The sequence below is a fragment of the Corapipo altera genome, unplaced genomic scaffold (genome assembly GCF_003945725.1).
Source record: "Corapipo altera isolate COAL_440 unplaced genomic scaffold, ASM394572v1 48b, whole genome shotgun sequence".
In the NCBI taxonomy this organism is placed as follows: domain Eukaryota; kingdom Metazoa; phylum Chordata; class Aves; order Passeriformes; family Pipridae; genus Corapipo; species Corapipo altera.
The window spans coordinates 6,179,355-6,196,139 of NW_020884884.1; the positions used below are offsets into that span (position 1 = coordinate 6,179,355).

General features: G+C 42.3%; 1 protein-coding gene across 1 annotated transcript; it reads right to left on the bottom strand.

Annotated features, from left to right (window-relative positions):
• Positions 1-444: 444 nt before the first annotated feature.
• On the bottom strand, positions 445-13,110 carry PRPH2 (peripherin 2). The gene is made up of 3 exons (XM_027641463.1): positions 11,864-13,110; positions 8,933-9,179; positions 445-3,369 (listed from the first exon to the last, which is right to left on the bottom strand). Exons 1-3 carry the CDS (start codon positions 12,442-12,444, stop codon positions 3,133-3,135), a joined length of 1,065 nt encoding a protein of 354 aa, XP_027497264.1. The 5' UTR covers positions 12,445-13,110; the 3' UTR covers positions 445-3,132.
• Between the last annotated feature and the right edge of the window lie 3,675 nt (positions 13,111-16,785).

Below are 16,785 nucleotides of genomic sequence, written 5' to 3' on the forward strand. Positions count from 1 at the left end.
CTTTTGAATGTTCATTGCAAGTTTGATTTAAATGAGGGGAGGGGGGCAGGGAAAGAGGCTATAAACCCTGCTTAGGTGATTGTCAAAGATCCTGAGAATGTCAGTGGTTTCACTGGTGGAGCATGACCAGCAGACCATCTCCATGGCTGTGAAGGTGTTTTAATTCCTATGTACTGCAAAAGGATGCTATTCAAATAGTACAGCGAATTCGTTTCTAGTAAGAGGCAGGTGATTTAGGAGGCCATTTGCACATCCTGACCTTAGCTGGGTACATGAAAAGAGGAAAGTTTGCTTTCACTCAGAGCATTATATGGAGGCAGGGAAAACCTTCCCACCCATAGGAACACATAAAACAGGTCCAAAAATGAATTCAGAAGGAAAAAGGCAGTAGTAATGCAAATTAGAGAAATCTGTATTAAACTGTATATATTTAAACATTTTCTTTAAAGAGATCTTTACTTGCCATACAATTTTAATACCTAAATTTACATTTGCAGTCAGCAGAAATATCTTTATCTAGAACAGCATTTGCAGTGTCACAAGAAAGTATATGTAAGATTGGATGAGTGATATATTACATGGTATATTTTACAAAGCAGTCATATTACAGTCTTGTGGTAATCATGTTACAAAGATCTTCACCAACCAGGAGGCTTTATTTAGACAGAATTAGCATATACACTGTTTTTTCCCTGGTTCCAGTACTGTTCTTCATAAACCTGTCTCAGATGGTCTCTTTACCTGACTAATACCATAGCTCTGGGAACTGGCTTCTCAATGCGGTGTTGAAAGAATAATTTGACAATTTGTTATGTTGCTGTAGCAGCAAACTGAAAAAAATAGAGACCACAAATAACTGGGGAGTCCTGTCTAAATTAATGGCCTAAACCAGATTTCTAGGGCAGCAATAAATCTAGATCTCTTTGAAAAATCAGATGTCTAGTCAAATAACTGGTATAGATCACAGCACGCTGAAGTCTCACAAGGAAAAACTGTAATTAATCCTTGTAACGCAGCTCCTATCCACACGTGACTCCTCTGAAAAGCTCTTCTCTGATACATGTGGGCCACATTGTGTGCCATCCACAGTCCTGCTCTTCTCTAATGGCCCAGCTGGGAGGGGCAGCTGGCCATAGCAACTCTGACTGAGAAGGGAGGAGTTGCTCTGGTTCCTATGGTTCTGCCATGCAGAGTGTCCCTCAGCAAAACAAGAGATGATAGGCTGTGGTGAGTAGCAAATTGGCTTTTTGTCGGTGCCCATGTTCTAGACAGTCTTATGCACAAAAGAAGAGAGTGACTTTAATTTACTGTAACTAAATTCGTTATCATAAGTTTAAAGCTTTGGCCAGCTTTGAAAAAGTGAAAGGACACCACAAATACCTGTCAAAATCAAACCTTGCATGCAGATGGCCTGAAACAGCCTGGCCACTGAGATAGAAACTATGGCTTGATGTACAGACATGTCCTTACCTGTCCTGCCTTGAACTGGTCTGTCCATCCTTGAAGGAGTTTGAACAAAAGCCAGAGAAGCTGAGCACTGCTGGGGCAAGTGCACAAGTGATTAAGAACGAAAACCAATGGGCTGTGCAATGATTAGGCAGCTGCAAACATGGCTTACTTTGAAGACCAGCCACCAGACAGATGGAAGGGACCCACTGAGAAACCTCTCCGAGGTACACTTTGGAGCAGTGGAGGATTTTCCCATCCAGAGTAAAAATAAGTGTGTGCCTGGCTTGCAGCAGAGGGACTGAGGTATCTGCAATAATTTGTGCATGACTGGGGCTTGTTCTCTTGGGTTTCTTTCCCTTTAGCTGAAGTTATCTGGCAGCTGAAGAAAAACTCAAGATGATGCTCTGTTGCCTTACTAGAGGCTGTGCACCACAGCAAACCCTTTCCATGCTTTATTCCAACATGGTATAATGAGAACAGGATCCTCCAGCTATGAGAGTATGTTTAGAGAGATGCAGACTCAAAATGTGCCTTCCCATTGATTTAAAAAATATAATGACAGGTACCCTATCACTGATAGAAAAGTAAAATTTGCAAAATTTGCACACTGAGGATTGATTTAAACTTAGTTTTCCCTGGCCTGAAAGTTTGAGGCTTGATGTACTTGTGGATCAATGGCATCCATTTTCTAGGACCCTGAAAAACATTTAAAGTGTGAGTTCCAAGCGGCCTTTTTGGTTTTGGGTTTCTTTTCTTTTCTTGCCTTAAAAATAGTTGGGCTTGAATATTCTGGAGCAAGCTATGAGGTTACATACTGTGTAAAATGTCCAGAGTAACAGTAACAGTAACTGGCTCATAGCATGGATTTGACCCACTACAGAAAGAATCTTCTAAGCTTCTGTGCAGACTTTAAATACAAGGTGCAGCATAAGTCTACAACACATGCGTTCAAGATATACAGCCTGCAGAAACCTCTGAGAAACAAACCCCATGAATCTTACCTTAATGTTGTTTTCATGATGCTTGGCTGCTTCATTAAATTACGATTTTTTCTCAGTATATAAATTCTCACCATAAGTTTGCATTTGTTCTATGTACATCTTAAGAATACAGCAGAAAATACCATTGCTTAGCACATTAACAAAAATCACATTATATGAGAGGTTTGTCAAAATACCTGTATACTAAGTTATATACAATTCTAGAAATCCTCCTTCCTTTCAATTCTAACATGTTACTCTCCAGAAACCCAATCTGTTTGTCTTTAAAAGCTGAAATATAGAAATCGTGCTGATAAAACATCTTGAGCAAAAAATATTAACTTTTCAAATTTCACTGTCAATTTCAAAATAAGGTGGAATGGATCACTGTGTGATGCCAGCAATTTTTATTTATTTATTTATTTTTTAATTTTTGAACTAACTTTCCCTGATACAAGAACACGTGAATATTGTGAGTCCTAGGTGGGATCATATCCCCAAAAAGATATGGATATGGTGTACTCACACTGTGGATAAGAGTATTATCCCAAGGTGCACTATGTTTTATGCTCCCATATACAAAAAAGAACATGCACAGAAATGTGTATTCTGATGGTTGATACATAACTTTTAAAATGTAGATATTCACAATTCTCAGTTTGTTTTATTTTTCTCTGAGAAAAAGTCCACATCAATTAGCAGCTCAACTGACCGTTGTGATGGCTGGCGTCTTCCCTCCTTCCTCTCCTTCGGCCCCTTCGGCTCCTGCTTCCACCTGATTGAACTTACCAAGCTTTTTCAAATTCTCCAATGCGGATTTAAAAGTGTCCTTCAGGCTGTTCTCCAGCACCCACCCTTCACTTTCACATTCAGGGTCTTCGGGGTTTGGAATGCTTTCCAGAGAGGTGTGTAGAAGGCGCAAGCCAATCATCACCGATATCTGTGCCAGGCAATGGAAGACAGAGAGTGTCAGCCAAACATGGATACTCCTCCCACATCCTCACTGTCCTCTGCTATCAGCAGCCCTGGCTGGTGGTGTGAACCAAATGCCAAAGGCACCAACTTGCCACAGCTTAAGGGTCGTGGGAATCCTCTGCACGAGAGTAGATCCTGAGCAGCCTTCCCCCTTGAGATGCCCAGGAGGAAAATGTCCCTTCAAGAGTAGGAAAGAAGGTGGAGTTCTGAAATGGGTGAGCACCATGGGAAGCATGACACTCAGTCAGCAATAAGTGGAGATATAACCTTATGTAGGAAGTACGTGCTGGCTGCTGTGGAACAGCACCTTTGAGGGGCCACGTGCACAACGGACCATTCTACATGGCCCATCACAGGGTCAGTGCCTCCTGGGAGGTTTCAGTGCAACCCCTGCTCCCTACACTAGATATCCATAAAGCAGTTTTTATGTGGAACAACGTCCTTTGCCACCATCCACTTAATTTTAACTCCAAATATTTTTACTTTGCATTGACCTTAATATGTTTGGTGAATATATTAAGCTGATCAAGGAAATATTCAGGAATCAGCATCTCTGCAGAACAGAGCAGCATTAGGATTTGAGCCATCACTTTGTCTACTTCAAATTCTGGTTTTGTTTTTGTATAGGGATGTGCATATAAGGAAATAAGGCAGCAGGAGTATCTCTCACTGGTTCCATCTAAAACTCATATCTATTTCCAGTTATATATTACCAAGTCCCAGCAGCCCTGAATAAGGGGTTTTTTCTACTGTATTATGCTGGTGTAGCACCCCTGACACTGGCAACACCCCACACCTACCTCCAGAGAGAAAGAGTGGTTTCAACTGGTCTCCTCTTTTCTAACACTATTCAGAACAATCTGATCTCCACCGTTGTGGTGCTTATGTAGAAAAGTAATCAATCAGATTGAAGTAGAGAAAGAGAAAGAAAAGGCAGTGCCCAGAAGAGCCAGCCTGGTGACATGGTAGAGCAGGCGGTCAGGATGGGACAGCAGTAAGATTAGTTTAGTCTTTCACATGCTGGGTAAAGCTAAGATTGAGAACATTTCATGTTGTCCATAATAGGATTTGTTCTGTAAGGGAAGTACAATGCCCCCGCTACCCTATCCAAATTACCACAGAACTGATTACTTCTGGTCCTCCTAAACCCTAATGGCTAAAGAGGGCAGCAGATTTGAAGTTGGGATTCAGCTACATAGCATGGCCAATGGCAGTATTCACATCTGGCCTTTAGACTCGAGGGACTGCTCAAGCACATGCCTCCATGGACCATTCATTAGCCTGTCTACTGTGGTCATCCTACTTGTGTAGAGTCAGTGTCTCCAAACTCTTGGAAGATTAAACTACACTTGGTAACTCTCAAAATTTGCAGATGTTCATATTTTTCTGCCTTCATTCAAGATCAGAAAGAGAAAAACATTGGTCAAGCAAAAAAGCTTCACCAAAACTTCCATATCAAAAGGCAAATTTTCATACTTTTTAACATAATGCATGACTTGCCACACGCTGGTCCTCAAGGAAGTTTCTAGTGGCCCTCACTCTGGAAATGATCTTATCTAGCCAATACTATGATGACTTGAACTAGTTGAAACACTATTCCATAAAAGTCATCAGAACTGGCAAATCCCGTCACATTAGTCTTGAGATTTAAAGTCTTTGACATCTTTCTTCCTCTCTGAGTCACAGTTTTCCTGTTCTCAGTCACAGGACTGATATCTTCAAACTTAAATGCTGTTGCCAGTACAAAATAACAGGGCTGGATGCAGAAGGTGGCCTCCATGTTGCTCTCTACTTGTGCTGCCTCACTGTATGTCAGCAGGAGTTTTGTTTTGTGATTGACTTGCCAAGTCCCACTATTTGACAGCTGAAGTAGGTGTTCTTGCAGGCTTCGTGGCTGGCTCTAAGTCACTAAATATGGTCCTGCTTTATAAAAGCAATGTGCCTGTGCAGCAGGGAGCAACTGACCAGCCTTCAGATGAGATTTTTTTGACATTTTCTCTCAGATTAAGACATTGTTTTCTTAAAAATCTTGCTTAGAAAGATTTGGGGTCCCTGAAGTTGAGATTCCTTAAAAGCAGTGCAAAACGTTTGGGCTCTCGTCACCTGCACTGACCCGAGCCTGCCTTCTCTACCAGAGGAGAACAGAATCCAGGAAGTTTGAGACAAGTATCTGGTAAATTTTTCTGTCTCCTATATGATCACACAGAGACTTGGACCACCACTTTTGCTGAAGTCTTGCACCAGGGAAGGCATAACTCGATGCACCAGTATATTGAGTGACTGGGGGTGACTGGCTGAAAGCAGCTTGGCAGCAAAGGGCCTTGGGGTCCCGAGGGACACCAAGTTGTCCATGAACCAGCAGTGTGCCCTTGTGGTAAGAGGGCAAATGGTATCCTGGGTTGCTTTAGACAAAGAATTGCTAGCAGGATGAGGAATGTGATATTTCTCCTCTACTCAACCCTGGTGAGGCCACAGTTAGACCTCCAGCCTTAACCAGTCTGTGACTCTGAGCTGTAAAGCTGAGCTTAACTGCAACCCAGCAGAGAAGGCTGGGGCATCAGGGCCCCAGCACTAGTCCAGTCTTGCTGAGTGATGATTTCCCTGGCCCACAGACAAACTGTCATGGAAACTCTTGTCATCTTACATCAACTTTAAAGCAGCAGGAAGAACACAGCCACAGTGTTTCTCCAGGGCTAGGGATGGACAGGGTGAGCTGGTGTATCCCCTGCACCATAGCAGGCTCAGCCCCTTAGTCTGGGCCAACAGAGTGAACTGTGTCCATCTGGAGTGTTCCTGCTGCCCGTGGCCTGGTTTTGAAGATTACCAGTTTACTCTCCAGCACAGGACGTGTAATGTGCGTCCTGCTTGTGTCACTGCTCTCCTGGAGCTCAGTGCTGGGCTCCCTCTGTGGCACCACATGGGAGATGAATTGCAGGGTCTTGGCCTTTGCAGTAGCTGTGACCTATTGCAACCCATGTGTTTGTACAGGTGAAGGACCTGGAGCATCTCAGGAACGAGCCTCACTCTATTCCTTTTGAAATGCTCTATTCAGGGCACCCTTGAACCCCTCATTTCCTCTTTGCTGGCTGAGGTGGGTCGAGAAGACTTCCAGGCTTGCTCTGCTTGACCTTCTGCAGCGAAGCCCATCTGTTTGCCAGGGTTTAGCCTGAGGCGGCTTAGCTAGAGCAGGGTGTGATCTTTTTTTGTCACCCTCATGACCAGTTGTCACTCATGGGAAGCCTACAGCTTCTGTTAGTAAAAGCAGCATCTAGATAATATATTATCATTCTTTTCAAATAGAAGTTTTGATATTCCAAAACAGGTTCATTCTTCCTTGCCCTTAATATAGAAAGGTTAAACCTGAATGGCCTTCCCTGAGGTCCCTACACGTTTGGCACATTATGTTTTCCTACAACTCAAAATAACAGCTGTGATTAGTGCTTCCCTCCACGCTCTGCCCCCTCCCCACACCGCAATACCAACAACCCTGCTGGAGGAGTTCTCTGCAGCCCTCAGAAGGGCTTTGCTGGCTTAAACTCACAGTGGCTCCAGGTACAAAGCAAACCAGGATGCTCCTTTGCTTCTGCACTTTTCTGTAACTTCCCAGAAAGTCAGTCCAAGGGGAAATGAGAAGCACAGAGCCAGCACAATCACTGCCTGCTGGGCACACCCTGCTCAGATCCAAACTTACCTTGGCCAGGATTTGGGACCTCTGCTGCCCTTCTACTCAGTATAAAATTGTCTCCTATCTTGACTGGAATGTACTAAATTAATGTCTGCTTCCTGCTTGGCTTCCTCCCTTCAGTTTGCCTTAAAAGCAGAGGGAGTTTGAGACCCAAATCTGGACCCTTTATGGAAGACTATCAGGCAAGTCATAAATATTTAGGAGGGCAAGTTATTATAACCCAGGATTGTGTTGTTTCTTAAAAGCTTTGCCCTGAGAGTCCTCTGATTGCCTGGAAAAAAGTCTCATCTACTATTTTGAAAAAGATGAAGAAAAGAAGATATCTTATTTCTCATTATGCCGCAGGTTGAAAAAAATACCCAGATGTACTTTGAAGAGTTACACATAAAATACTGCATTTTTATCACTGCTATTAATGTTAACATATCACTGTCATTAACCTCTTACAAGTCAGCAGAGGTATGTTACAGGTGCCTAGTCAAGACTTTTTGCAGCTGGCATTAGTTTTTTTGTGCATTTTTCCCCTGAGTTTTTGAATTTCTTCATGATTTTCATATATACCTGAAATACCCTTCTCTTAAGGAACTCTGCCTTTGAATCTGGATTGAAATATGAGCTTCTCTTTTTTTTCTTACCAGAATAACAGCATTACAGGGAGGTAGTACAGTTCTCTGCCGTTCAGAGTAGTTATTTTTAAAACAACACAACACAGAGTAACTTTATGATTTTTTTTTCAATTTACAGATTATCTGGGTAGGTGTTTATTTTCTAAAAAGAATCTCCATTCCTGGAAGGCTGTGGGCCAATGCTTGTATCAAAACACAGTGTATCTTTTTTCAATTTGCATGTATCTAAATTTTTTAAAACCCATCTGAATCATTTAAAATTGGCAATGGCACTTGCAGCAGCCATTTCAAGGGTTAGAAAGGGTCTGCTGCACTCCATGTCACACAGTGAGCTGTACCCTCACCTCTCTCCTCTGGTCCTGCCTTACCTCCGCATCCAGCACCTCACATGCCAACTCTTGTGCCACTGCCAGCCCACGCTCCCTGAGTACTAGTATTGATTAAACCCCAGCTAGAAAACTGGTCACCTCCCAGAGGCAGGAGGGCATGTTTTCCTCACAATGAATGAATAGTATTTCAGGAGCAAAGCTGCACTTTGGGCTATGGTGCCCACATACACCAGCAGTACCCACAGACACCAGTAGTATTGGCAGCTGTTTGCCTATGCATAGTGGTTTTGAGAAGCAGAATAAAATAAATTTAATCCACCTGCTCTGCCTAAACCACTTTTTCTGCCCAAAACCCTTGGTGGATCTGATGAAAGACCTTAAACCAAATGCTACCCTGAAGCTGGACACTGTGCATGGCTTTAGGTCTTATTTTCATCAGCAAGTAAACCCTTTGATTGCACTTTCTGTTCCACAAATTACTGCCAACATTTTGTGTATTTCTCATTCCCCACAAATGGTGACACGTGAAATTAATGCATCTGGACAGCAGAGCCCTCACAGTCTCTTCCCTGCTCAGCACCTTGCATTTGGCAGAAAATCAGTCTCTTTTTCCCTCTTGCTGTGAGATGCTTGAGGCTCTGCCCCCTTGCTCTGCAAGGGAGGTCTGTAATCCCACACCCACTCCACGCTTCCCAGCTCTGTCTCCAGCCTGAGACCTTTTCGGCCTTATGCAGATGTTCACTATTAGATGTTCACTATTAGAAGTTTTCTCAGCTGGTGAGTTATTTTAAATAGATTTGACCTTTAACTGAAAAGTCCATGCCGAAAAACACTCTGCTCCGCCAGAGCTGGTGCTTCAGCAAAATGGGGCAGAGAGGAGAGGGTTACCTCAAAAAGCCAGACGAGGAGGGTGACAGCACCCATGGAGCTCATCATGCCGCTGTAGTAGTTCAGGAGGGCTTCCCGACAGCCACGGTTCCACAGGTTGAGCTCCTCCGTTTGGTAGTCGTAGCTGTAGTGAGCTGAGTTGTTGGTGACCTGGTACTGGATGCAGGGTCTTGGGGAGCTCGGGTTGCAGCAGCTGAAGGGGACGCCATCCACTAAGTACCTTCCATCCACGTTGCTTTTGATCCGACTATGGGCAAGGGTAGAAGGAAGCGTGAATACACACATACAAGACACACCATACAAAGATATACGGGAGCAAACTTGGGTGAAGAAGGAAAGCAAAGACAGGGAGAATTTTCCACTGTGCCTCCTGACCATGCCATTCCTTCACATTCCCTGTTCACATGGTGGTGTTTGTCCTGGCTATTTTTCCTCTCTGAAATCCTTTTCTATGTCAAGGCTACACTGCGTCTATAAATGACTCCTCATGATGGAAACGCATGTTCTTGGGTCACTTCTTCAAAGAAATTAATTTTTAACAAAAGTAAATGGCAGAGAGAAATTGCAGGAGGGGCAGTTAGAAAACAGTGATCACAGCATAGTTAATGTGGAAGGGAGATGCTGGAAGTGACCTGACAGCCTTAGGACCCACCATATCCAGCTAGAGCATTGATCCAGCAAAGCTAATAGCTTCTCTTTGATGATAGGAGCTCCAGGGAGGGGTTATGCATTTATTCTTGGCTTGGGAAGACAGCCAGTATTTGAAACACGAAATGTGCTTCAGCAACAGAACATTGCAAAATTTCCCAAATTCCTTGCAGGAACTTTCCAGCTATTGTTCATTTGACACTGTGGTTGTTCTCCATAAAGAGTCATTCAGTCTGATGCCTTATAAGATGTTTAGGTAAGAGATACCTTAGAAGGCAAATAGTTCCACTGGCACTACATAAAAAAGCTATAATAAGAGAACTGCAACTCTAACACACACCATTTTCCTTAGAAAATGACAGAATGGAAAGCTCCAGTGATCTAGAAAGGTGAAAAAAATCTGAGTGTTACTTGTAGCTTTCTATATGGATAATATAAAATTGTGTCAGAGAGAGAGTGATGACTGCAACAGTCCGATGAAGGAAAATTCCAGTTTGCAGTCATGACCCAAATATATCTAAACACATGCAGTTGAAGTTTTATCTCTAGATGGAAAGTGTGCTCTGAATTAGTTCTAATTCACATTCATGTGTAAATGCTCCACCAGTTTCAGAGGGATTGGATCAGGCCTTCACTCCACAAATAATATAAAGATCACATTGTGGGGGACAGACTCCCATCTTCCCTGGAATTAAGGAGCACTTTGCTATTGATTTCAAAGGGGTGGGACTATCCCACCAGGAATGTGAGCAGAGACTGTGTACCACCACATAGTACAAATCTTGAATTCACTGACATCCATTTGTAGATTTTTAATGCCCTACTTCCTGCCTCAGTAGTACAAAGAAATTACCTTGAGTCTCAGTCCCAAACAAGGCATCAATTATTAAGGACAGTATAACCTTGTTTTCCCTCTGTGCATTGCCCTTCCACTGCTGCTGGATTAAGTTACAGCTCTCAAATCTCCATATAATGCTGGCAAGTTTTTTTTCAAGGAGTTATTTATACCCGTGGGCGTATCTTCGCAATGGAAATGCTCCGTTATTAAATAGAGAATGTATTTGTTACAACCCTCCAGCGCAATGGGTTAAGTCTGTAACAGTTTTCACTATGAAGTCCTCCCTCAGAATTTCAAAAACAACCAGACCACCCAACAAGTCAAAACAACGTGCAGAGAGACACACAAGTGGAATACCATTTACACAGTCAGGCCTGGACCCCAAGAGATACACCAAGCTTTTTCTAAAATTCAGTCATTTTTGACACAGGCAGTACGTTTAAAAGGCACATTGCTTCCAGTTTACAGGACCCATTGTGCAACCATAGAGTATGAATGTTACAAGTAATGTTCCCAAAGAACCTTGAGTAACCATCTCTTTCTCTGATGCTTAATTTTTTAGAAGGTTGCGGGTATTTATGCCCAACGCTAATTTTTTAATTTCAAAGGTGCATTTTGTTCTCGTGTTTATTTTCTGCTTGAGCTTACTGCACCTAACCTGATTTTGGGATTACAGCCTCTTTGGGCAGTGACATCAAAGCCATTAAGGTGTTTCTGATCAACAATCTGCTCTGGTTTGTATAGAGGAAATAAGTGCTGGTTTCATGTGAGGTTTTAAAAAATTAGGCACAGGAGAGAACTCAAAATGCATTTGGCTACAAGGGACACTGTGTAACGCTAGTAACATCAATAGGTGTTGATACTCAGTATTATCACAGTGCTGAAGCAATCCATCAAATGAATATAAAAATAAAATTCTAAATATTAAGGATCTAAAACACATAAATTATCGGTAAACTGTTACTGCTTCTATTTATTTCCACTAGACTGATTCATTGCCAATATCTAAGTGGAGTTTTAGAAGTGGTATCAACAGTACATATCCAGGGAATTCTTTTTTTTAGGAAGTTAATAAATCACTTTGAAATCTGCCTTAGGACAAGTGAACTTCTGATACTTTCCTATTCATTTTGGGAGTTGGTATGTGTGGCTCAACGTAATGGCTTTATAATGATGCAAAAGACAGTAAAAAATATTAAGTCTGTTTACATTGAGCTGAGTAAGAATATGTTTTATATTTTATGTTCTGGATAACTTTAGAGGAATTTGTCAGGGGAGGAGGCAATCTAGCTGATCACTTGGGATGCTTATTATGCAAGAGCAGAGAAAGACCTCATTTCATACAAATCCCCTTCCAGTCAGTGCCTGCTGGGACATACATTTCTTGAGGATAATACTGATCAAATAACGATGCTATGTGATACAAACCCCACTAAATCACTTACTCTTTCACTTCTTTGGAGCTGAAGTCCAGATATCTGTTGCTGATCCACTGAATTTCGAACCAATCTTTGTAGCCGTTGTTCCCACAGCATTTGAACTCAATTTGGAGCATGTCGATGGTCTTCTTCATGAAGCATCTCCCAGGGGTGTCTGTGTCCCGGTAGAACTTCATGCCATTCTTGAGCCCTTGGGCCAGTGTGCTGTCCAGAGAGCCCCGCATGAGAAAGCAAATCAGAGCAACGAAGAAAACGAGGATGTTAAAGACGAAGCATAGTGCCAGGTAAGGTTTCAGCATAGGCTTCCACTTGGCAAATTTAGCGGGATCCAGAGAATCGTAACAAATCTTTCCAGCAAAACCATTGAAGGCGCAGGATAATATACCCATCAATATCAAAGAATTGGGCACAAAGTGGCTTTCAGAATTGTCCATCACTTCGCTTCGCTTCCGGAGTTCAATTTTGAGGAACAATCCCATGCTAAAAACAAGGATTCCAGCAAACACCGAAAACCAGTTCATGAGCCATAGTCCCTGCGCTAGTTTTACCCGTTTCTTCTGATTGAATTTGACTTTCAGCAGTGCCATCTTTGTAATGGGAGGTGTTGGAAGATTTCACAGCCTGGACCCCTCTTCTCAGCGTAAGCAACTTGAGGAAGAACCATTCAGGCGTTGGAAGAGACCCCAAACGGCACATCAGGAAGCGAGCCACTGCAGAGTCCTTCCATCTTGAACTCCCCTGGTTAGGATTCAAGCAAGTAAAATATTCAAAGGTCCCAATTAACAGTTTCACATTAGTAGGAATAATGGGCAATTAGCACCTACAACTATTTCTGGTGGTTTCTTCCAAGTAAAGGAGAAACGGTCTCAAGGTTTCAAATGATTTGATCTGGATCTGCAAGACGTCATTCTAATACCTTTAATCATTTGATCCAATTTGGAGAAATGTCTGTCAACAGATGAGTGGAAGTAATCCCTCATTTTACTATTTAGTAGATTTGTGCTCTCTTACGATAGGCGGGGCAGAATATGAAAACCCAAGATATAAAAAGATCTTTGTTGCGAGAATATGGATCCTTTGAGGAAAGAGGAAGAAGGCTCTGGGTTAAAAAAGAACCCTTAAAAAAGGCTGCTTGTATACAAACATATACTCCCCCAACATGATCCTGATTTATTCCTGTCTACAGCCAAAAACAACTTTCTAGTCCTTATCCTTCTGTGTTGACTTGAAATGACATCCTGTGGCTTATGTGTTCTGAAAGCAGATAAGCGTGTAGTTTACGGTGACCTAAAAAAACTAAGCTTGGCATTTTCTTTTACCATCTTGGATTGTACCATCTCTGGGTCTTGGCAGGAGAGGAGGAGAAAGGAAAAGTGCAGAGAAACTCAATAAATAAAGCCTGGGCTGAAATCTAGAGGTGCTTTTATAAAAAGTGAGCTGGTATGAGCAGCTTACTGGATAATCACCAGGCCAGGGAGAGGAACCAGGGCTGGCCAAGGAGACTCCCCTGGGAGCTTACACCAAGGAGGAATTCAACTCAGCAGCTGGAGAGACACCTCAGGGGTCCTTGGGGTCTGCTGAGGCACTTGAAGCCTGGCTCCACTTTCACGCTGTAGTGGGCAGAAAAGGATAGGTGCAATCCTCTTCTTTGGCAGTGGCCTTCCTCCTCGTAACACACAGCTGTTTCCGATAAGCTGAGGTGCTGGGCTTTTACTCTCCCATTGCTTGAGGAGTTTTACTTGATTTGAAATATCATCTCCCACTCCCCCCTTGCCCCAGAGATGTTCAGAGCTACTGGGAAAATCCTGAGGCTGGCTCACCTCCTGCCACCACAAAGCAAAATTAACCTCAGGCAACCTCCAACAATGGAAAATTAACCTGCAGGTGTGTGAGGACATGGGTGCTAATGCCGTAGGGGAGAAAGGAGCAGACCAAGAAGGAGGACTGGGAGGTTTTGTTCCAGCCCTTCAACCAGACCTGTTGATGGCACAACCAGATACCCTGGGGGCATCCTCTAGTGGCTGCCAGCAGTATGGCCACCAGCCTTCAAGAAGAGACAGGGGAAGGGGACCTGCCCAGGAGGAAGGCAACCTGCCCAGGAGGAAGGCAAGTGTGAAAAATAATAGTAATAATTAAAAAACTCAAGCACTGAAGAATAGTATTTTGATGTCTGCTGCTGTGTGTACTACGGATGCTGCTCAGTTACCACTTGAGATCCTGGAATGTTCAAAGTCCTTTCAACAAGGACAAAAGCTAGGAAGCTGCTACTTCTTCCTATGCTAACAGAAGGTTTTTGTGGTCGACCTTTCCTGGCCCATCCTCGTGATATTGCTGAGACCTGCAGAGCAGCTGGTAACTGGGATTTTTCTAAAGCAAGCCTGGTTGTTCACATTGCTGCTGCCCTTGCTAGTGAGCGGTGAGCGTGTAAGGGAAAGGAGGAAGGTGATTATCCATTGAGGCTGTTCTCTCTGCTTGCTGTGAAGTGGATAAGTGCTGTTTCTTGAGAGAGCCCATCAAATGTTTTTGAGCAGTAAGCCATAGTGCTGAAATAACATCTCTCCTGACTTCTTGGCAAAATATCCCACAATCATGCAGCACATGTTACGTTTTACTGACTTTTCAGGGCTCAGCTAAGAAACTTGAGATAGTTGGAATGTGTATTTATCTGACAGCCTAAAGTTAATTCGAGATAAAGGAACTTGAAACCATTTCCTTTCTCGTCAGTGATGACATAATGAAACTGTAATTAAAAGTGGAAAGAATTTTCTATCAGGTCTGTGGATCATGAGGATATGCAGTGAAATATGTCCTACAGGACAAAAAGTATTAAACCTGCCCACAGCTAATGTAAGCTTGGTGCTGCTCTGGATATGGGTAATTTGGTATTCAGGAGCACAGATGACAGTCTGAATACCCCCTACCTTAATGATTTAACATTCAGATATCCATGATATGTATGATGCAGCAAAGTCACCTAATTGTATAACTATGGTGTTTCTTATTAATTCGGGAAAAAAATATTTAAATAGAACATGCAGCATATGCTTCAGGGCTCACTCTTCCCTTTACTCTTCTGCTTTAAACAAAGGTAATGGGAGGGGTCCTAATAAAGCAGTCGTAAATTGCTAGTTAGTGTTATCTGGGAGGTGATCAGTAATTCACCTGATGTTTAGGAAGGAACTACTCAGGGCTTTAAGACTTCGGGTGGTACCTTTAAAGTCATCACAGAGCAATCACCACAACTAAAACGACCCAGATGAGGAAAAGTGCTGTTTATTTAAGTAGTTTCAATAGTCCAATAGAGCTGGAGATTTAGAGTGGCAAAAAACTACCCCACCCATGAAGTTAACTCACCATGCTCGGAAGTTTTAAAGGGGATTGGTGGCAGTAAATCGTGTGCAATACTCTGACACTTCGTTCAAAAAATGAATTTAACACTTTTTAAATTGGGAGTTAATGCTTCCCCACTATCCTAGTCACGGGATAAACCCATGTGCAAGCTTCAGCACAAACTGATCAACCGAGGGCTGTCTCTTGGCAGCACAACCAACCTAAGACACAGAGAAGGCTACGGGGGATCACAGAGACGAGGTTTGGGCAGTTTAAAATAGAAAACTGCTTTTGCCTTACATCTGCTTTTTTTACAAAAATTTATCTTGGCTGTGGTTCACCTTTAATTTGGCACTTACTGCCGCTTTCTGCTTCAAACAGAAAATACTGAAACTGATCCATAGCAGATAAAAGCTAATTGCTGTAAGAGTGTTTGAGTTAATGGTCTCCTCAGTGGTTGCCTATTAAACTCAAATGCATAATTCATATCCCATTTTGGAGAAAAAAAAGGTAGAATAAGTTATTTAAATTATTATTGATCTCATAATGACTGTGTTCAAATTCAAAATATTGTTAAAAATTGTAATGTCTATATATAACAATACAATATTGATACCTTTCAAAAAAGCTATGCCTGCTAACCTACATATAAACCACAAATTTATCAGTGAAGAGAGAGGAAAAAGTTGATTTTAATGCAGACAATTTAATCTGGTATTTGTTAAACAGTCTGCTGCCCAATCCTGGGCCAGTCTTAATCTTTCCAGCTTCAGGAACATGAGATATAAAATACATATATGTTTAAACTATGGATATGCCCTTAGCCGATTAAATAATTTCCTGGCCCAAACTTTCTTTCACACTGCTCTGTGATACGAAACGTGCCTTTCTGAGGCTTTTTTTCCTTTTCTTTCCTTAGGAGTGGTGAGGTTTTACTGCAAGAACAACTATACCTGGTTTTACCTATGATGAGAAGCTACTGTGTTGAGAGGTGTGCTCATGCAACCTAGCTTATAGTTTTGCTCTCATTTGTAACTGTGTGGTGTGTACAAAGAAACTCCTGAGGAAAAATGTGATAAAATTGATGCACCACACTGTATGACAAACAGGTGGAGAAAAAAAGTCTGATTTATGACTTTTTTTTTTTCCCTCCTTACAGATAACTTGGTAGGCTCCTATTTTTGTGGTACATGAGGTAACTGCAGGTTCTGAGGCTGGAAATAGAGGCAAGTTGGTCAATTCACTGCTGGGACTGTTGTAAACCCTGGGAAGAGTGATTTGGCTCACTGGACCCTGTGGTTCCTAAACTTCACTGGGGCACACTGTGGAGCTTTTAGGGTGGTTGTGGTCTGGGTAGTTCCCAGCACTTCAGCCATCAATATCCACGTGGTGTGTAATATGTTCAGAAAACACAGCTTTTCTCTGACCTCTGAGATGTTAATTTTCAGTATTTACTTGTATGATTGTGATGGGCTGTAGTTTTCACTGCTGAAAGAGTAGGAGTTAGAAATCAGTTTGTACTTGCAGAAACAGGAAAGAAATATGTTGGGAATTGAAATCTTACAAAAGGCTCATGATTGTCATTAGTGTTGGAAAAC

Bases quoted from the DNA above. Each gene is read 5' to 3' on its own strand.
- PRPH2 (XM_027641463.1), bottom strand. From the start codon at position 12,444: ATGGCACTGCTGAAAGTCAAATTCAATCAGAAGAAACGGGTAAAACTA. The intron at 9,180-11,863 runs GTAAGTGATTTA...CCTTGCCCATAG, and splicing joins AGCTCCAAAGAAGTGAAAGA to TCGGATCAAAAGCAACGTGG. The intron at 3,370-8,932 runs GTAACCCTCTCC...TGCCTGGCACAG, and splicing joins TCCTCGTCTGGCTTTTTGAG to ATATCGGTGATGATTGGCTT.